Here is a 21,920-nt window from a genome sequence, read left to right on the forward strand (position 1 = left end):
TGTTTTACAGTGGAGAATTCCCTAGAAGGAAAAAGATAGTAAGGAGGGAAAAGGGCTAAATCTGCTATACAGTATATTAACCATCTTCTTCTGAAATGGTTCAAAACGAGGTCAGACATTGAAACCCTGTATCAATCAAACTGATTTATCATCAAGACTCAAAAGCGGAAGTTGGATCTCCTTCCAGAGTCCATCAGAAGTCAAACACACCTGGCTTTAGCACCCAAGTGAAATAAAAAAAACACTATTGCAATGACGGTAGGATGTCATTTTAAATAAGAATTTGATCTTAACTGACTTGCCTAGTTAAATAAAAGTAAAATGTAAAAAAATACAACAAATTAAAATATCCAGAAGTAACTTCCTTGACAACAGAAACCTGATGATCAAGAGTATTCCAAAATGATGTGTATTGAAACAGAATTTGTTGTTTCAGTCTTTGGATAAAATAAGAAAATATAATTTCCTTAGTCAATCTTCATCACTGTTGCGGTAGCCAAGACACATATTTCATCAAAATGTGTCGAGTTGTGTAAGACAGATAGGTGGAGTAAAATGAATTTACCATGCAAGGGAATGATAGCAGGAGTTCTAGCTTCTGTCTGTTGTTCTGGGCACAAGGAATAATACTGTTGCATTGGATACAAAATACGTTGTGCATTGGGGTCCTCATCAATCAGATCATTTTCTTGTGAAGTTCTGAAGGTCAGTAAAATGCATTAAACCTCACCAGAAGAGATGAGTTATGCTCTCCACTGTCTTTTCATCCTCTCACAACACCCGAGGAAGATATGTTTGCTTTGGAAAAAGAGATTCAAGTCACTTAGAAAGTAAATAGAGATATCAACAGCTGTCATTTAACTCTATTCATTTTTGTTCAGCTTCTTGTCAAGAATGCTATGAAATATAATTTTTTCCATCACAGAGATGGGACAGTTTGAGAGATCATCATTTATAACCCAAGTGGACCCTCTACTGTACAATTAACCAATCTGCACAATACAGCCTAAACTGCATTAAAACATCTGCCCAGTTACATCAATGTCAAACCTGTTGTTACCTACAGTAGTGTTCTATTTAATAGCCAGCCAGCAGTTTTCTCAGGAATCAAATCGACCATGATGTAGAACTCTTACAGCCAATCCATAATGTTTAAGCAAAAAAATGTACTTTTCATCGTAATTCTGATTCCAAGCTTTAATGATGCAACGCACAGTAAGCTATTCTGCATTCCCACCTGCTGAACAATACTTTAACAATCAACATTTTGCTGCTTTGTACATAGAGCTGTCATAGAGGCCATGTCAAGCGGTCGAGGGGCCTCGAAGCCAACTACGGCTTAGTGGAATGAGCATCCAAATCTGTTGAGAAATTACTTTGTAAAGTTGAATGTCCTACGTGACCCTCTTAGCCCTGCACTTGATGGTCATTTGGGGACAGTGGCCCCAATGCACAGGTCAGTGACTTTTGTAACCAAAAACCAAGGGGTGCTAGGCAATGTGACTACTGCAAAGTAATCTTTAACACACATGCTGTCTCTGAGGGAAGCTGTGGAAAGTTGGCCCCGGCCAGTCGACCTTCCTGAAGGAACTGTATAAGGTAACCCGCTGTTTTTATAAAGGCTTTTACGTTTGCAAAAAATAATATTTCCCTGAGGTCATTTTTTTCTCTCTTTTACACACAGTTGAGTTGGGTAGAATGTGAAATAGTTAAGAACCATTCTGTTTTTTTAATGCATTCTCAAGTGTTCTGACAAATGTATCACAGATCTATTTATTTTAATCACATTGTATCTATTCAGCATATCTGATGCCGACTACATACACATCTCAATCCATCCATTCTGACCAGATTTAGCTGACACATACCTTTGCAACCAGATAATCACTGGGAAGCTAATTTAGTGCTAACTTTCCATGGTTGAACAGTACATTTATAAAGCTTTCCTGCTGCCCATAAATAACGGACATTGTTGAAACTTATTCTAGCATTCACAGTTGAAGAATGAACAAGGCTCTTCTGTTGCAACCAGTGTTTTTAAGCAATTCAATCAAATCCGAGGTTTAGAATTGAAGACGGGTGGAGGGATGAAAATTGATTTAATCTGGATCCTGTTTTCTTTCTTCCATTTTGTTTTCAGTATACTGAGAGCTCAAAACCCTTTCATGCCATGTGAAAAACCTGCTCCATATAAAGTGTATTTTTCCACATCTGTTTCTTTCTGAAGATAAAAAGATATACTCTCAATTTCTCATAAGCAACATTTTCCAGATAAGATGGGTATTTAACAGGATAACTGTTGGCATTTGCCATTGAGTTTTTATTTTTGATATCTACATTTGTTCATCATCTGTTTGTTCTCCAAGAGTTTAATGCTTAAAATATATTGTGCATAAGAGATGCACAAAGGAATGCAGATGCATCTTTTTCCTGTTAGGATATTGTGTTATAGCCCATGCTATGCTGAGTGGTTGCATAAGTGTAGGCCTACCACTTGTTAATTAAGAAAAGTCATCATGTTTTGTGAGATTCATTTATTTCGTTTTGTGTACACTTCTTGGCAGTAAATGATCTTTATTTTGGCACCCAAGTTGAGAAACATTGATCAATTAAAGCATTTGGAAAGGAGGAGTCCTTTCAGACCATACATATGCCTGAATATTCAAGATGTGCATTAGTTGTATCATCAGTTACTCTTCAGTGTGTGAGGTGATACAAATATATATAATTTAGCTCTAATAGATGAATACTGTGCCTTATCTTTTATGGTAAGAGGTGTATTGGGATTTCTGTATAGGACTTGCATTTAAACTGGAGATTGATCCTCTACACACAAGGGAATTACCAGTAAAACAGTGCAGAAATGTTTTGACATACTGCCAATGTGCTTCTGTGCTCTTAACAGACATATCCATTGATTCATTTATATATATACTTGCTATGAAAGCATTGTTGAAACATGTGTAATTAGATTGAGATTTAAATTCACTTTCCAATAGATCTGAAGAATGTCTCATTTTCCTTCTTAACATGAATTATTAAAAGCTATTTAAAAAAGAAGAAAAAAGCTATCTTAATATCCTTTTGATATGCATCTTGAACATAAAACATCCTCACTCACCTGCACTGCATTGCTTTCAATGAGCAGGGATTCCCCTAAGGGGCCTTTCCCCCCTTTAAAAGTTACCCTTAGCAGCTGGCATTTGTCAAGATGAGCCTACATTTTTGTTCTTTTAGCTGCACAGCTCTCATGTAAGGGAAACATTAAATGCCCAGTTAGGGACATTGAACTTAAGTAGTTTACTCCAGCTGTCAGAGATTCAGCTCCAGCCTTTTGAAATTGTACCCTGTAGAGGCAATTCTTATTCGTCCAAGCCCCAGATAATAACATTGTACTATAGAGTAGAATTGAAAACTTGCTTTGGCAATAACACATTGCTGTGGGAATTCTTTACAATTTAATGCATTTATCTAAAATGGAGTAGTAATGCAGGTATACATTATAATGATACTGTACCTTCAAAAGTATTGTATGTTACAAAGTGGGATTAAGCTGGATTTAATTGTCTTTTTTTGTCAGAAATCTACACAAAATACTCTCTAATGTCAAAATGGAAGAATTTGCCAATTTCTTTTAAAATAGAAAATGAAACAATGTATCTGTATCTTGATTAGATAAGTATTAAAATCCCTGAGTCAATACATGTTAGAATCACCTTTGGCAGTGATTACAGCTGTGAGTCTTTCTGGGTAAATCTCTAAGAGCTTTGCACACCTGGATTGTACAATATTGGACCATTATTATTTAAAAAATCCTTCAAGCTCTGTCATGTTTGTTGTTGATCATTGCAAGACAACCATTTTCAAGTCTCGCCATATATTTCCAAGCTGATTTAAGGCAAAACTGCAGCTAGGTCACTCCGGAACATTCACTGTCATCTTGGTAAGCAACTCCTTGTGTTTAAAGTTATTGTCCTGTTGAAAGGTGAATTTGTCTTCCAGTGTCTGTTGGAAAGCAGACTGAACCAGGTTTTCCTCTAGGATTTTACCTGTGCTTACAACCTGATCTCAGAGCATTTCATATTATTCGGTACCTAAATCGTTTGTGTTCCATTTTATATGATATGTTCGTTTTGTATTGTATGTATTAATGTGTGGATGTCCATCACGCATTTCGTATGATGTGTTACGAATTTGCAAAATGTATGATATGAATTCTAGTTCTAGTTAGGTGGCTAGGTGGCCAACGTTAGCTAGCTGGCTAAAATTAGCTAGGTTAGGGGTTAGGGTTAGGGGTTAGGGTTATGTTTAGGGTTAGGTTAAAGGGTTAAGGTTAGGGTTAGGGGAAGGCTTAGCTAAAAGGGTTAATGTTAGGGTTAGGGGAAGGGTTAGGTTAAAGTGTTAAGGTTAGGGTTAGGGGAAGGCTTAGCTAAAAGGGTTACGGTTAGGGTTAGGGGAATGGTTAGCTAACATGCTAAGTAGTTGCAAAGTAGCTAAAAAGTAGTACGTTTTTGAAAATATGCTAATTAGCTAAAATGCTAAAGTGGTCCATGATGAGATTCAAACTCGCAACCTTTGGGTTGCTAGACGTTTGTGTTAAACGCTCACCCATCGACACAGACCAACAACCCTATTTTCATTTTTGCCTTAAGTAACCATCTGTCTTATCTAACCATACCAAACATAACATATCATAATCATTTCTGTGTCCCGGATCTACATTTAAGTCTAGTCTATGAGACCAGGCTGGTGCTTAGCTCTCTTCCGCTTCTTTTTATCCACAAAAACTCCCTAGTCCTTGCCAATCACAAGCATACCCATGACATGATGCAGCCACCACCATTCTTGAAAATATGAAGAGTGATGTTGTATTGGATTTGCCCCAAACGTAATGCTTTGTATTCAAGACAAAAAGTTAATTTCTTTGCTACATTATTTGCAGTATTACTGTAGTGCCTTATTGCACACAGGATGCATGTTTTGGTCTATTTTATTCTGTACAGGCTTCCTTCTTTTCACTCTATCATTTATGTTAGTATTGTGGAGTAACTACAATGTTGTTGATCCGTCTTCAGTTATTTCCTATCAGAGCCATTAAACTCTGTAACTGACAGGAAAACTTCCCTGGTCTTTGTGGTTGAATCTGTGTTTGAAATTCACTGTTCGACATAGGGGGCTTACAGATAATTGTATGTCTGGGGTACAGAGATGAGGTAGTTATTCAGAAATCATGTTAAACACTATTATTGCACACAAGTTTAGCACATTTTTACTCTTGAACTTATTTAGGCTTGCCATAACAAAAGGATTGAATACTCAAGACATTTCAGCTTTTCACTTTTAATTAATTTCTTTACATTTCTAAAAACATAATTCCACTTTGACATTATGGGGTATTGTGTGTAGATCAGTGATGCAAAATCTCAATTAAAAACATTTAAAATTCAAGCTGTAACACAACAAAATTTGGAAAAAGCAAAAGTGGTGTGAGTTTTTAAAGGAAATGTACATGTCCTCCTTCTTGCCTCAGAAACTCCACAGAATAGTAAACCTACAGCCAAACTGTTTTGATTGAGTTGACTAAAATGACAATAGCAACCTTTCAATTTAATTTCAACTCTTACTTCCTATTTAACAGTGATTTATGCACCTATCATGAAACCATCTGCGAACATGGCAGGATTGGCATTCCCTTCTGAAACCTTTCCCTATTTTCAGTGGCCTAGAAGAAGGTTGTGGGCGGGATTCTAAATGATCTGCCATGAGGGAGTTTTCAAATTTAGGGAGGTGACAAGTGATGGACATAAACCTGGGAGCCCAGTGACACAAAGAGACCTGGAGACCTTTCATAGGACGGTCATACAAGTTCCCTCTCTCCCCCTGAGTGGGGGGTAGGGGTCTCTCATCGCAGGGCAGCTTATTGTGGTGAAAGGGTTCAGTTCTAGGACTTCATTAAGCCTCTCTATTGTTAACATCTGGGTGAGGAAGAATGGGTCTTTCTCTGGTAAATTGTGCCCCGGCTTTACAAGGGGATTTTATTACGCTACGACGTTGACATTGGCAGCTACTGGCACGCCTGGCAATGGAAAACCTTCAGCTGTTTCAGTCACAGGAGATCAATCAAAGCAGCCTGTTTCCCTGAAGCCTTAGATTTCATCCTGAAACGGGGAAGTGAGGGACCTAGAATAAGCAGTGTGTGACTGTTCTTATTCTAAAGCCCAGAGACTCTGCAAGCAAGCACTTCCCCCTTTGAGCGCTTTCTGACTGCCCAGCTCACACACAGTTGGTTGTAACACTGTCAGGCTAGTCCAGACAAAACACTTGCTCACACTTCAGTCCCCAGTGAACTACCTAGCCACTGACCCTCCCATCCCATCCATGTGCCTCTCTGTCTCACCCCCTCTTTTAGTATCTCTCCCTCTCTCTCGTTGACTCTCTCTCTCTCCTCTCGCTCCTCTCTCTCAGTCTCCATCCCTTCCCTGCTAGGGATGCGGCTGCCATAGCAACTGCTGAGTCACTCCCGGCTCTCTGCTCTCAGCTGCCGTCCTCTAATGTGATTGTTTTAGTGAGGGTGGCACCCAGGCCCTCAGTCATCCACCCTGTCTGCATGCGTGAGCATATTGGTCAGAGTACTCCAACACGTACATTTGTTGCAGTCGATTCAGTCGAACGTAAAGATCCATCACTGCGGGTGTCGGAGCCAGATGACCCTGGGGGAGCTCTACAGGTCGAACGGGAGCCTTTCAGATGGGTAACTTTCCCACCACGGTGAAGCACTGCCTGAGCTACGAGGAACTAATCCAGGATTATCCATGGCTAGCACGCTGGCTGCAGGAGGAGAAGGTGGGGGTTGTTGTCTTGCTTTTGCTGCTCTACGCACATGACTCACTCATGACATAAAGGGAGGGTGCAGGGCGGGGACATGTGAACGGACAGAGAGGGGAAATCAGCAAGGGACGTAGAAACAGGTACTATATCAAGTGACATCACATTGTGCAAATGCTCTATTTCGGAATAAATTCCATTGTCGTGATTAGAGCATATCAAATAATTAGTGTGCCTATTAAGTAATAACCAATTTGTTTAGTATTGTACCACTGTTGACTTGAGGCCTAAAAGCAGGATCCTGTTCCTCTCGCATTGTCTGTTTGAAGTATTTTTATTGTCAGATAGAGAGAGTGCATCAAGTGAGAACCCTTTAACTTCCGCTCGTCCGCACATCTGTTCCCTCTGCTATAGTTAGATGAGTTACTAGTCAGGTATAACATCCCAAACTCTGTAATATTGTTGTTGGTAGACTGGTTTTGTTGTCAACTGTCAAATTGACCAGATACATTTAGATACTCAAAACTGACACACATTTGACAGTTTAAAGAAAACATTTCATGCATTATTAAAGCGCCAGCAGTGACCTGAAGCTCAATTGTTCTGGCGTAAGGGATTAAGGTTGTAACACACATTATGGGAGAAGAGAAACAGAGTTGAAGGTACAAATAATCATGTGTTAGTGCTACAGCCAGAAGAGACTGCCAGAAGAGGACTGGCTGTACCTCAGAGCTTGGTTCCTCTCTAGGTTATTTCCTAGGTTCCTGCCTTCTAGGTAGTTTTTCCTAGCCACCGTGCTTCTGCATCTGCATTGCTTGCTCTTTCGGGTTTAGGGCTGCTTATCTGTAAAGCTGATATGTTCAACATCTAACATTACTCTTTATTTTCATTTTTCCGTTTTTAGCGCGCTTTAACACATGAATACCCAGAGTTTGTTAAAATAGTTGAAGTCGGGCCAAGAGACGGACTTCAAAATGAAAAGGTAAATCTTTTAGTCACAGTCACCCATCTGACAATACACAGAACCCCCACCACCCATGAACACCCAAATACAGACAGATTATTTCACATATAATTCACTGTATCACAATTCCAGTGGGTCAGAAGTTTACACACACTAAGTTGACTGTGCCTTTAAACAGCCTGGAAAATTCCAGAAAATTATGTCATGGCTTTAGAAGCTTCTGATAGGCTAATTGACATAATTTGAGTCAATTGGAGGTGTACCTGTGGATGTATTTCAAGGCCTACCTTCAAACTCAGTGCCTCTTTGCTTGACATCATGGGAAACTCAAAAGAAATCAGCCAAGACCTCAGAAAATAAATTGAAGACCTCCACAAGGCTGGTTCATCCTTGGGAGCAATTTCCAAACGCCTGAAGGTACCATGTTCATCTGTACAAACAATAGTACTCAAGTATAAACACCATGGGACCATGCAGCCGCCATACCACTCAGGAAGGAGACGCGTTCTGTCTCCTAGAGATGAACATACTTTGGTGCGAAAAGTGAAAATCAATCCCAGAAAAACAGCAAAGGACCTTGTGAAGCTGCTGGAGGAAACAGGTACAAAAGTATCTATATCCACAGTAAAACGAGTCCTATCGACATAACCTGAAAGGCAGCTCAGCAAGGAAGAAACCACTGCTCCAAAACCACCATTGAAAAGCCAGACTACGGTTTGCATCTGCACATGAGGACAAAGATCGTACTTTTTGTAGATATGTCCTCTGGTCTGATGAAACAAAAATAGAACTGTTTGACCATAATGAACATTGTTATATTTGGAGGAAAAAGGGGAGACTTGCAAGCAGAAGAACACCATCCCAACCATGAAGCATGGGGGTGGCAGCATCATGTCGTGCAGGAGGGACTGGTGTACTTCACAAAATAGATAACATCATGAGGATGGAAAATTATGTGGATTTATTCAAGCAACATCTCAAGACATCAGTCCGAAAGTTGAAGCTTGGTCGCAAATGGATCCTCCAAATGGACAATGACCCCAAGCATACTTCCAAAGTTGTGGCAAAATGGCTTAAGGACAACAAAGTCAAGGTATTGGAATGGCCATCACAAAGCCCTGACCTCAATCCTATAGAAAATTTCCTAGTGAAAAAGTGTGTGCGAGCAAGGAGGCCTACAAATCTGACTCAGTTACACCAGCTCTGTCAGGAGGAATGGTCCAAAATTCACTCAACTTATTGTGGGAAGCTTGTGGAAGGCTACCCGAACTGTTTGACCCAAGTTAAACAATTTAAAGGCAATACTACCAAATACTAATTGAGTGTATGTTAACTTCTGACCCACTGGGAATGTGATGAAAGAAATAAAAACTGAAATAAAAAATGATCTCTGCTATTTTTCTGACATTTCACATTCTTAAAATGAAGTGGTGATACTAACTGACCTAGGTCAGAGACTTTTTACTAGGATTAAATGTCAGGAATTGTGAAAAACTGAGTTTAAATGTATTTGGCTAAGGTGTACGTAAACTTCCGACTTCAACTGTATATATATATATATATATACAGTTGAAGTTGGAAGTTTACATACACCTTAGCCAAATACATTTAAACTATATATATATATTGGCTATATATATATATATATTGTGCACAATAAAAAAATGTATACCATGAAGAAAAGCAATTATGAGTCAACATCTAATTATTGCTCCAGCGTTGATCAAAGGGCAGATTTCTTATACTCTTGATCTGACTGAGATCTAATCGTGTCTGCCTCTTTCCAAACGAGTGGAATCATAAACAGTGGTTTGTTCGTTATGTTCGCCTGCGTCCCCTGGATTTGCCTCACAGATTTGCCTTTTTAGCAGCACATTCACCACTCTCTCAAGCGTCTAACTAAGCCCTCTCGCTGCACAGGTCGAGGGTGACCTGAAATAAACTACCCCATTTCTCAGTCAGCTCAATAGGCAACTAGTCTAGAGATGCTGCTGACAGTGTGTTTGCGGGATGTCGGACGAAAGGCAATTTTAAAGCCGTCCCGTGACTCCTGACGTGTCTATAGACATCCCTACAGACTCTCAGAAAGTGCCCAACTGGTAAATAGTCACTTATAGATATATCAGTCAGGTGGCTATCTGCCAGCAGATACTTCTATTGCAGTAACATTTAAGGTCTCTGGTTAGTATTACTTATCTAGCTAGAAGGATGAAATAAGAAGCTAATGTTAAACGGAGCCTACCTCAGCAGGAGCAAAAAATACACTACTAAGTTCTAATAAAAACATTGCTTTAAAGAGAGTAGGCTCCTGAGACAGACAGTGATGTGGCGCTCAGTGGTGAGGCTGAGAGAGTCCCCCCCCTTCTGGACCTCACTAAAACAAAAATCCTAGTTATGGCCCTGTGTCTCAGGGGATGGTTGTCACCTGGAATATGGGGTTGGTTGTCATTATCAACATTACCACTGCCAGTATACAATAAATTCCAAGCTTTTTTTGTGCTTGTGCTATAAAGAGCTCCCTTCATTGCCTCTCTTTCAAACACATATTTTTTGTCGGTTACAAAACCACACACACACACACGCACACACACGCACACGCGCACACACACACATGCATAAAAGCTGAACATGCATACACAAATTTACTCAAAATGTCATGTTATTCTTAAGGCATAAATGCTCAATTTTGTTAGGAATATCGTTCAACCAAAGAAAGGCTATTTCTAAGACTCTGTTTATTTCCTGTTGCAAAAGGAATGAGCTACTAGCAAACATTGTGACGACCAACCCCATAGTGTGACATCCAACCCCGCAATGGGTCTGCTTGTCAGAAATTGACAGAGTGTGTTTGATGGCAAATAACTCCAAGTTGGTATAAGATATGAGGATAAAAATGTTCCCATTTCAACCCAAGACCTTGGTCTTTCTAATATTGAAAAGAGTCTTGTAAGATATATTGGTCCTGAGAAATACACATGAGAGTAAAACGTGTGAAAACAACCCCGGTCTCCCCTACAAATGATTTATGTTCACTACACACTACACCATTACAAACTCAGTATGACATCTGAAAGCTGAAAGCTTACTTCCTTTGTGGCAAGCCCACATTTAGTTTTGTATTATGTAACAATCCTTTTGATTGATTCCGGGTTGATTTGATGATCCCCTTAAACATATGGATTATTTTTCTATGATTACCCAAGGCATGTGTTTCACATTTTCTTCTCAAAAAAGTGATTGATCAAATGAACACCAACTGCCCTTGAAATCTATGTGAAACATGACAAAATTTTACCAGATGGCTCATATGTTGAATGTTTAGTATGAGTATAGTATGTCACAAATGTATCATTCCCATATTCAAGTCTGCTGTGGCTGTACAGATTGACATGAGGACAAAGTGAAACTCTGGGGGTAGTACACGCTGTAACTGTAGGAAATATGTCTGGAGTAAGTACAAGTAGCAGGTGAGTGCTGTAAATTACTCTGATTGCAAAGACATTGCAGCTGAATTGCCCAGATGTCCACTCCACGTATACCTCCAATCTTGAGAGGGGATCAGAATCAGATCCTGAAAGAGCTGGTCTCCATGTCATTGTTTTCCAGGAAATGGTTCCAACAGGAGTCAAAATCCAGCTGATAGACATGCTCTCAGAAACAGGCCTGTCTGTGATCGAGGCCACCAGTTTTGTGTCTTCAAAGTGGGTACCGCAGGTAATAACTCTTCTTTGTGTGCCCAGAAAGTGTGCTGAGTGATTTTATTAGGCTCTTATTGTTCTCCCCAGGACTACGAAGGGGAAACCTGCTTCTCCATCATCACAGTTATTCCCTAGACCCGCAGATGTTTTGGGGGGGAAATCCTTCTTATTTATTTTTTATTTCAACTCTATTTAACCAGGTAGGCTAGTTGAGAACAAGTTCTCATTTACAACTGTGACCTGTAAAATATAAGACATCTCACCTCATTAAATAAACTACAGATGACTGTGTTAGTATTGAGTATTGAGAGATGATGTGGAACAGCTAGCTCTATTTCTACATGAGCTTCTGGTGAATGTAAGTTTTACACACTAGTCTCACTTGCCAGTTGCAGGGCGCTTCACCAGCAGCTATGGGAAGAGACTATACTTTGTTGATATGTTTTGTAAACATGCTTATGCTTTTGTCTGTTGTCCAGATGGCGGACCACACTGAAGTACTTCAAGCCATCCACAGATCTTCTCATGTTCGTTATCCAGTTCTGACACCCAACATGCATGGCTTTCAGGATGCTGTAAGCATTTCATTATTCATGCAAGAAATCACACTCTTCAAAATGAACAGATATCTCCCCAGGCTCCCCCGATATGACTACCGTTAATATATATAGTGCTACATCAAAGCTGAGTACACTTTATGCCTGAGATTAATGGAAACGTTTTACAGTGATTGTGTGTTACATAATATTATATCTAAAGAATTAATATCTGTTGCAACTTCCTTCTGTCCTGTTGAAGGTTGCAGCTGGTGCTACTGAAGTGGCCGTGTTTGGGTCTGCATCTGAGACCTTCAGTAGGAAAAACATCAACTGCTCTATAGATGAGAGCATTCTGAGGTTTGAGGAAGTAATTTGCACTGCCAAACAACGACAGATTCCAGTCCGTGGGTTTGTATCATTCCTCACTTGCTTCTTCACCAGAGTAAAACGATTTGACTTTAACATCTTGCATTCATTCCATAGGCTCTATAGCTGATATCTACCATGAACAATGCAAAATGCAATTTCTTTACTCAAATTACAATCAAGTTATCAGTGCAAGAGTTGATGTTGATGATAAACAAAATAGTTAGTTAAACATGTGTGTTCACTTCGCAGGTGTGTTGTGAAATAGCGTATGTTTACATTAACAACTTGAGACATTGAAAACACTACAGTGAAATGTTTCAGAGGCCTATTGTTACTCTCTCTATTAGCAAAGGAACACAGCATTAAATGACTCCAGAAATAGTAGGTTAATAAGCGAAGTTCCAGATGTGCACTGCATCGCTCTATGTGTTACTGCAACTACAAGTCCAGATGTACCGTACAGAACCGCTGACATGAAGCATGTTTAAATTCAGTGGTACAGTAGCACCCCTTTCACCCAAACAACTGCACATTGACATGGCAACGCATCAGTTTGACACAGGCGTTCTGGCAAATGTGATTTAATGCCGGCTGTTGGAGATGGTTAGGGCAGCACTCCCTTCCCTGGAGTCCAGCTAGAACTTGCTGGAAATTCCGGTTACAAACTGAAGTATCGTCTAACGACCGAGAGCCCAAGAGAAACATTTTCTACTTTTCACATGTTGTCCACTATTTCAAGCGGTGAACATTTCCTACACATATGGAATAGACATATAGTTTGACTTCATCCCCCTGCATAATTTCTCATTACTACTGTCAACAACATAAGGAACATATAACAAGATATTCAACACCAATTCGATATAAAATGTGAAGTCTATATTGCTCTGGCAGTTAGCGGCTAGTGAATTGAGAAAAAAAGAGCTGTTCATTTTATGCTCTACCATAATTCTAATGACAGACAGAATAAATTATATGAGTTTTTGACAAGAGAGAGATTACATTTTTAGTACAATTCACTTTGTGACATTTACCAAAGTTTACATGTTTATGACCCATGTATTAATATATGCCATGTGTGTTTATGACCCATGTATTAATATATGCCATGTGTGTTTATGACCCATGTATTAATATATGCCATGTGTGTTTATGACCCATGTATTAATATATGCCATGTGTGTTTATGACCCATGTATGTTTTCTTTTAGATATGTTTCTTGTGCACTAGGATGTCCATATGAGGGACCCATTGAATCCACTAAAGTTGCAGAGGTAAGACACAATTTCTGCATTGCCTACTTTATATGTGTACATGTAATCTAAACAATGTCAAATCCCCATAAGGACCGATTTCCTTTTCTAGACAAAGAGAAAACATTCAGATGTCTGTAATGCTGTAGCTATGAGCTCCTGTCTGTTTCTCCTGTATGTCCAAGGGACTTGTTTTGTTAAGTTGCTCTATTCTTGGCTATAGGTGGTGAAGAGGTTGTATGAACTGGGCTGCTACGAGGTGTCTCTGGGGGATACTATCGGCGTAGGCACCCCAGGCTCCATGGCCAAGATGTTACACAGCGTCAAGAAGGAGGTACCCAGCAGCGCTCTGGCCGTTCACTGCCATGACACTTACGGCCAGGCCCTGGCCAACATCCTAACCGCACTGCAGGTAACCACTGAGAGTAAGGCGCAATATGGTTTATGTCAATCATGTTATTTTTAGAGACCCTGATAAAGTGGGGTTTTACTCAAATCTAGCAACATTTTTGAGAAAGGCTGCATGGTAAGTAACAATGTGGTAGTGTGACATTATCAAGTGGTCGGTCATAGATGGTATCCTATTTTGTGTGCCAAACTTATGTGCTCAGTTTTATGTGAGAATTGAGGAAGCATTGTTTGCGTGACGGAAAATATATTCATAAATAACAAAAACAAAGGTATCTGTTACAATATGACATATGAAAATAGGAGAGACAAATCACTCCATTTGGAATTGGGAACATGATCTGGGAGTCCCCAACAAAGGAAAATAACACAAAAACTGCCCACCCCAAAAAATCCCAGAATCATAATGAACATAAGATAGGTCCACTGGCTCTCTTATTTCCAGCACCTACATTAAAGAGAATAAAAGAGTCTTTCACGGATCATTAATAAAGCTTCATCCTTTCCTTAGACCACAAAATCTAATTAAGTTGTACAAAAGCTTCCTGTAATAGCCCTCTTTCTATGGTGTTTTTCACCACCTCTCTGGAGTGAACCTATAACTTGAGATTCAGTCGGGACATAAACTAGCGGTAATGTAGACATGGCTGTATCAGTTCTCTGGGGCACCCATTGTGCTCTGTCTCCCAGTTTGTCATCCTCGGCAGTGGAGGGATGCTCTTTGGGGGCTGGGTGGGTCAGCAGATGTGAGGGGGTTCACACAAAGGCTTACCTATTCGGTGTCTGTTTCACATGACAGTGCCCTGGCCTTGACAAAGGTACTGAGTGCGAGGGGGAGACGGGCCAGCCCTGAGGGGCTCCCAACTCATCTGTCGCTTGGTTGTTGAACTATCTGACAATGCTGCACTTAAAGGGCACAGGGAAAATGATCCTTTCATTGGCCTGCTAAGAAACACATGGCAAATGGAGAATGCGAAAGAAACCCGTCCTCAGCAGCAACTATGTAACTGAGCCAGGGAGGTTGCAGTGACTATCGCTGGATTCATTGAGAAATGTGAGTCACGGTCAAGTGTATAAGACATTTCAAAAAGAGAAAAATCTAGACGTCAAGAAAAACGAATTATCCACTTAAAGGGGAAATCTGTGATTGCTACATCCATTTGGGGAATTTTAAATGAATGATATACAGCTATTCATTCTTGAAGAATATAACTTATAAATGCATAATGAGCTTAGTTCAATTAACTTACCTCATCAGAACACAAAATATAAGCTTGTTTTACTAATTTATTTGTAAAGAAAGTCATTGTAAACACACACTCTATAGCCTCAAAAGATGGTTAAAACTATAATTTTGATTTCATGGATGGTCAGTTCTTGCTTCCATAACTCTGTCTATGAATTTGAACATTTCGCCAGCCCCGTCCCTCAGCTATTTACAAAATCAGTGTTACGGTGCGTGAATGAGGACCCAAAAGCGAATCAACTTAAACAGAGCTTCTTTAATTACCAAACATAGGTAGGCTCAGATGGACCGGCAGATTCCGACAGGACAGGACAAGGTTACAGCAAACATGACGGCAGTCTGGTTCAGGCATGAATGACACAAACAAACAAGAATCCGACAAGGACAGGAGCAGAAACAGAGAGAGATATAGGGACCTAATCAGAGGGAAAAAGGGAACAGGTGGGGAACGGGGTGAATGGGTAGTTAGAGGAGACAAGGGACAGCTGGGGGAAAGCGGGGGAGAAAAGGTAACCTAACACGACCAGCAGAGGGAGACAGGGTGAAGGGAAAGGACAGAGACAAGACAACATGACAGTACATGACAGTACCCCCCCACTCACCGAGCGCCTCCTGGCGCACTCGAGGAGGAAACCTGGCGGCAACGGAGGAAATCATCAATCAGCGCACGGTCCAGCACGTCCCGAGAGGGAACCCAACTCCTCTCCTCAGGACCGTACCCCTCCCAGTCAACTAGGTACTGATGACCACGGCCCCGAGGACGCATGTCCAAGATTTTACGGACCCTGTAGATAGGTGCGCCCTCGACAAGGATGGGGGGGGGGGGGGGAAGACGAGCGGGGGCGCGAAGAACGGGCTTAACACAGGAGACATGGAAGACCGGGTGGACGCGACGAAGATATCGCGGAAGAAGAAGTCGCACTGCGACAGGATTAATGACCTGAGAGATACGGAATGGACCAATGAACCGCGGGGTCAACTTGCGAGAAGCCGTCTTAAGGGGAAGGTTCTGAGTGGAGAGCCAAACTCTCTGACCGCGACAATATCTAGGGCTCTTCGTTCTACGCTTATTAGCAGCTCTCACAGTCTGCGCCCTATAACGGCAAAGTGCAGACCTGACCCTCTTCCAGGTGCGCTCGCAACGTTGGACAAAAGCCTGAGCGGAGGGGACGCTGGACTCGGCGAACTGAGATGAGAACAACGGAGGCTGGTACCCGAGGCTACTCTGAAAAGGAGATAGCCCGGTCGCAGACGAAGGAAGCGAGTTGTGGGCGTATTCTGCCCAGGGGAGCTGTTCTGACCAAGACGCAGGGTTGCGAAAAGAAAGACTGCGTAAGATGCGACCAATAGTCTGATTGGCCCGTTCTGCTTGACCGTTAGACTGGGGGTGAAAGCCGGAAGAGAGACTGACGGAAGCCCCAATCAAACGGCAAAACTCCCTCCAAAATTGAGACGTGAATTGCGGACCTCTGTCCGAAACGACGTCTGACGGAAGGCCATGAATTCTGAAAACATTCTCGATGATGATTTGTGCCGTCTCTTTAGCAGAAGGAAGCTTAGCAAGGGGAATGAAATGAGCCGCCTTAGAGAACCTATCGACAACCGTAAGAATAACAGTCTTCCCCGCTGACGAAGGCAGTCCGGTGACAAAATCTAAGGCGATGTGAGACCACGGTCGAGAGGGAATAGGAAGCGGCCTGAGACGGCCGGCAGGAGGAGAGTTACCGGACTTAGTCTGCGCGCAGACCGAACAAGCAGCCACGAAACGACGCGTGTCATGCTCCCGGGTGGGCCACCAGAAACGCTGGCGAATGGAAGCAAGCGTACCCCGAACGCCAGGGTGGCCGGCTAACTTGGCAGAGTGAGCCCACTGAAGAACGGCCAGACGAGTAGGAACGGGAACGAAAAGAAGGTTCCTAGGACAAGCGCGCGGCGACGGAGTTTGAGTGAGTGCTTGCTTTACCTGCCTCTCAATTCCCCAGACAGTCAACCCGACAACACGCCCCTCAGGGAGAATCCCCTCGGGGTCAGTGGAGGCTACTGAAGAACTGAAGAGACGAGACAAAGCATCAGGCTTGGTGTTCTTAGAGCCCGGACGATAAGAAATCACGAACTCGAAACGAGCGAAAAACAGCGCCCAACGCGCCTGACGCGCATTAAGTCGTTTGGCAGAACGGATGTACTCAAGGTTCCTATGGTCAGTCCAAACGACAAAAGGAACGGTCGCCCCCTCCAACCACTGTCGCCATTCGCCTAGGGCTAACCGGATGGCGAGCAGTTCGCGGTTACCCACATCATAGTTACGTTCCGACGGCGACAGGCGATGAGAAAAATACGCGCATGGGTGGACCTTGTCGTCAGAGAGGGAGCGCTGAGAAAGGATGGCTCCCACTCCCACCTCTGACGCGTCAACCTCGACAACGAACTGTCTAGAGACGTCAGGTGTAACAAGGATAGGAGCGGATGTAAAACGATTCTTGAGGAGATCAAAAGCTCCCTGGGCGGAAACGGACCACTTAAAGCACGTCTTGACAGAAGTAAGGGCTGTGAGAGGAGCTGCCACCTGACCGAAATTACGGATGAAACGACGATAGAAGTTCGCGAAGCCGAGAAAGCGCTGCAGCTCGACGCGTGACTTAGGGACGGGCCAATCAATGACAGCTTGGACCTTAGCGGGATCCATCTTAATGCCTTCAGCGGAAATAACAGAACCGAGAAATGTGACGGAGGAGGCATGAAAAGTGCACTTCTCAGCCTTCACAAAAAGACAATTCTCTAAAAGGCGCTGGAGGACACGTCGAACGTGCTGAACATGAATCTGGAGTGACGGTGAAAAAATCAGGATATCGTCAAGGTAAACGAAAACAAAGATGTTCAGCATGTCTCTCAGGACATCATTGACTAATGCCTGAAAGACAGCTGGAGCGTTAGCGAGGCCGAAAGGAAGAACCCGGTATTCAAAGTGCCCTAACGGAGTGTTAAACGCCGTCTTCCACTCGTCCCCCTCCCTGATGCGCACGAGATGGTGAACCTGTTCTGTGAGGTTGGAGACTTGGGTGGCCAGGGTCTCAACGGCATGTCGAGCAGCAGACAATTCCTGCTTGTGTCTGCCTAGCATCGCTCCCTGGATCTCGACGGCTGAGTGGAGAGGATCCGAAGTCGCTGGGTCCATTCTTGGTCGGATTCTTCTGTTACGGTGCGTGAATGAGGACCCAAAAGCGAATCAACTTAAACAGAGCTTCTTTAATTACCAAACATAGGTAGGCTCAGATGGACCGGCAGATTCCGACAGGACAGGACAAGGTTACAGCAAACATGACGGCAGTCTGGTTCAGGCATGAATGACACAAACAAACAAGAATCCGACAAGGACAGGAGCAGAAACAGAGAGAGATATAGGGACCTAATCAGAGGGAAAAAGGGAACAGGTGGGGAACGGGGTGAATGGGTAGTTAGAGGAGACAAGGGACAGCTGGGGGAAAGCGGGGGAGAAAAGGTAACCTAACACGACCAGCAGAGGGAGACAGGGTGAAGGGAAAGGACAGAGACAAGACAACATGACAGTACATGACAATCAGTGGCTTTGTTATTGTTTAAACCGCAGATTTCTCCTTAAAGAAAATCTATGACCATTTTCAATGCTGTGTTGCAATCCCTCTTACCCTAAGTAACCCAAAGTCTGCATAACGTTTAGCACTGGTTCATGGCTTTACTTATGAATTTATCTACTTCCATGTTCAAAGAATTGTGCATGTTCACCAATCATCATTCTGGTTTGTATTTAAAAATAGTGTTACAACAGATCCTAATGTTGGGCACTTTTGACAAGGGGTGAGAAGAACCAGAGGGTGGGTGAAATTCCTTTCTGTGGATCACATTGAAATTGATTTATCACAGCTGCCCCGTGACCACTGAAAATAATAACAGGCATGGATATTTAGACAACCATTTGTCCTCCTCCCATCTCAACAACCTCAGTGGAAATGAAAGATTTTATCATAGACTTTTCATTACTGAGTGCCAGTTGTCCACACCACCAACTGGGAGAGAAATGAACTCCACCATCCCCTGTCAGAACCGTGTTACCTCTGCTTTTGTTCATGATAAAGACATTCCATGCTCTTTGTACCTTTTTTTGGGGAAGTTCTGGGGGCCTTTGTTACGAACCCACCTTTGGTGGGTCACACAATGAGAAAGTATGTACTTTATTTTTCAGACTTTGCTGGGAAATAGATTTGATCCGGCCCAACGTTTCCATGTAAACTGCAGCTGACTGCTGGGCTATTGATAGAACTCAGTGTAGCCAGACGCTCTTGGCTGAGAATTCAGACCTGTTCTTACGGATGTAGGATCTTGCTGAGAATTTTCCTGCACCGCAGGAAATGCGGATGAGCTTTGTGATTTACATAAATTCACTGAAAACCCACACTAACACATGGTTATATTAACAGTATTTCACTTTTCATGTAGACTACTTTTGGCCACCTAATAGCCTAACCACCGATCAAGCAACATTATGGACTAAACGTTCTGTTTCTGCAGGATTACTTTTGCTGTGACAATATAGATCAAATTAAGATCCTACATCTGTACTCATGGTTAGCTCCTCTACACTAAGCAAAACAAGTCCGAGCCAAAGCTCATTGACAGGGTTTTAATCTTGTGACTCTCTCTAAATATTTAGTGGAAAGTATGGATGCTATTCTGATAATGGGTGTAAGTGGATCAGTAAGGGACACTATTCCATCTTGTCCAATACATCTAAATATTCTAGATGAGTGTTTTACAAATGGTGACTTGAGAGACCCACTAATGGGTTGTAGCTAATTCCTGCTGGGTAGTGATTTTTGCCGGGGTCCTGGATAGAGATGTTTATGTTCACTTGTGGTTTACAAGAAACCTCCCAAATGGTCCCAGAACCAAAGTGTTTTGGAACCACTAGTGACAGAGACAAAATTGAAATTAGAATGACAATGTTTCATAACCGTGGTCATGACAAATCAAACAGGCACGTGTCCAATAAAACCTATGGTTTTGAGTTAACCCATACAATCCAGAGGACATTACATTTGAGCTGTGTAGGTCTAATGTTGAGCGTCATGAAAGTGAAGTGAGATGGGTGTAAAGACCTGTCAGTGGTAAACAACTCAGCCAATTTTCAACAAAGTGACTAAACATTTAGACAGGTCCATTCATGTGGTTTCATGGTTGATTACGAAAGCCTTACTCATAGGTCAAGGAGCAAAGACCCCTGGAATAATGAGTGTTAACATTAGGTGAATGTTAATGGCTCTTCAAACAAGAATTTGGAACAGTCTTGGCGATGTTCATAATCATGTTTAGTGCTATAACTAGCTAGCCAACAGCACGTCATATGACAATACTTTAACCTTTCCCTAAAAATGGCTTGTGATCTGGCAATATTGCCAACATGACAGACTACAAGGAACTCCCATTTAATTGCCTGCTGAGGATATTAGCTTATTAGAATAGGCTTGTGGTGCAGGAGTCAGTGTATCTGCCAGGTGACCACAATGAGGAAAGCCAGTAACTTGGTGAAAAATATTCCTCTCCGTGTGCGCTTGGCACCAAGGGCTGGATTCAATCCGTATCACAGAAGTATCAAGGAAGATCCACTTAATAGCTCAATTTTGATTTAATGGCAATGTTCCAGCGTTCCCGGAGAATGCATTTACGCGAAACGCTGACTGCATTTACGCGAAACGCTGACTGCATTCATGCTAAACGCTGACTGCATTTACGCTAAACGCTGACTGCATTCATGCTAAACGCTGCATACAGTATGTCTGCTCAATCGGAATTTATCTTTACATTTTAATGCGGATCTTCCATGATACTTCCGCGACACGGATTGAATCCAGGCCCAAGACAACGTTCCCCTTTGCATGGTCTCTTTAGAGCACGAACACACAAATAAATGGTGCCTTATTAAAGAGGAACCTTATGTTAACATGAAGTACTTGCTGCATCCCAAGGTGGAAAATGTGTATTTTAATATTCTAAAAACCACGCATATTAAAGTAAACTCTACAAACAACAAGGATAGATTGGCACAGGAAGTGGTTTAGCCCATGAGGCAAAATGTTGTATTAATTTAGTTTGAATTACTCCTTCAGCTTACTGTACAAACCTTGGTAGTCAAATGCTTTGAGTGGTTTATAATGTAAGAGGTGCTTTCTTTAAGAGCGTGGTCTCTACTTGGCCAATGACCTCCATAGTCAAACAAGACAATAGATGGTTTTCATGCTTTAAGGTCTTCTGAGTAATCCATTTATGTTTTTGTCTACCTCCCTATTAGCCACAAATATCAAGGAAGAGGTTGTGGCTTTACAGTGGCAGGATTTATTTATTGCTGGAAAGGGCTGCCCCAGGTTAGAAATGTGTCAGCCTTGCGAGCTACCATTGAATACAATCTCCTTCAGTTCCACAGTTTATGTAGAGAAATGTCAAGGCTGAGTTGGCGAAACCTTGCTGCCTCAAACCCTTCAATGAACATACCCATTCTGCCCCAACTGACGCACGGCCACACTTAAAACAAACAATACTGGGAAAGAGTGTGGCCATCTCTCAAGTTGTTCACTTACAGTATATAAGCC

The 21,920-nt window shown here is 42.0% G+C and overlaps 1 protein-coding gene across 7 annotated transcripts in view; it reads left to right on the top strand.

Moving 5' to 3' along the window:
• The first annotated feature begins 1,485 nt into the window (after positions 1 to 1,485).
• Positions 1,486 to 21,920, top strand: part of LOC110502696 (3-hydroxy-3-methylglutaryl-CoA lyase, cytoplasmic) — a 32,828-nt gene continuing 12,393 nt past the window's right edge. The window contains exons 1-8 of one of the 7 annotated variants that reach the window (XM_021580927.3): positions 1,493 to 1,599; positions 6,657 to 6,843; positions 7,730 to 7,807; positions 11,396 to 11,503; positions 11,967 to 12,062; positions 12,286 to 12,434; positions 13,607 to 13,670; positions 13,873 to 14,061. In XM_021580927.3, coding sequence (XP_021436602.2) covers positions 6,748 to 6,843; positions 7,730 to 7,807; positions 11,396 to 11,503; positions 11,967 to 12,062; positions 12,286 to 12,434; positions 13,607 to 13,670; positions 13,873 to 14,061 — 780 coding nt within the window. In that variant the 5' untranslated portion in view covers positions 1,493 to 1,599; positions 6,657 to 6,747. Of the gene's footprint in view, positions 1,600 to 6,465; positions 6,844 to 6,906; positions 6,969 to 7,729; positions 7,808 to 11,395; positions 11,504 to 11,541; positions 11,688 to 11,966; positions 12,063 to 12,285; positions 12,435 to 13,606; positions 13,671 to 13,872; positions 14,062 to 21,920 lie in introns of those variants that run through there. The other 6 variants (XM_021580926.3, XM_021580931.3, XM_021580929.3 and 3 more) reach the window with 6 other exon arrangements.

This window comes from Oncorhynchus mykiss, chromosome 23, assembly GCF_057628025.1.
Source record: "Oncorhynchus mykiss isolate SJ-2025 chromosome 23, ASM5762802v1, whole genome shotgun sequence".
NCBI lineage: Eukaryota > Metazoa > Chordata > Actinopteri > Salmoniformes > Salmonidae > Oncorhynchus > Oncorhynchus mykiss.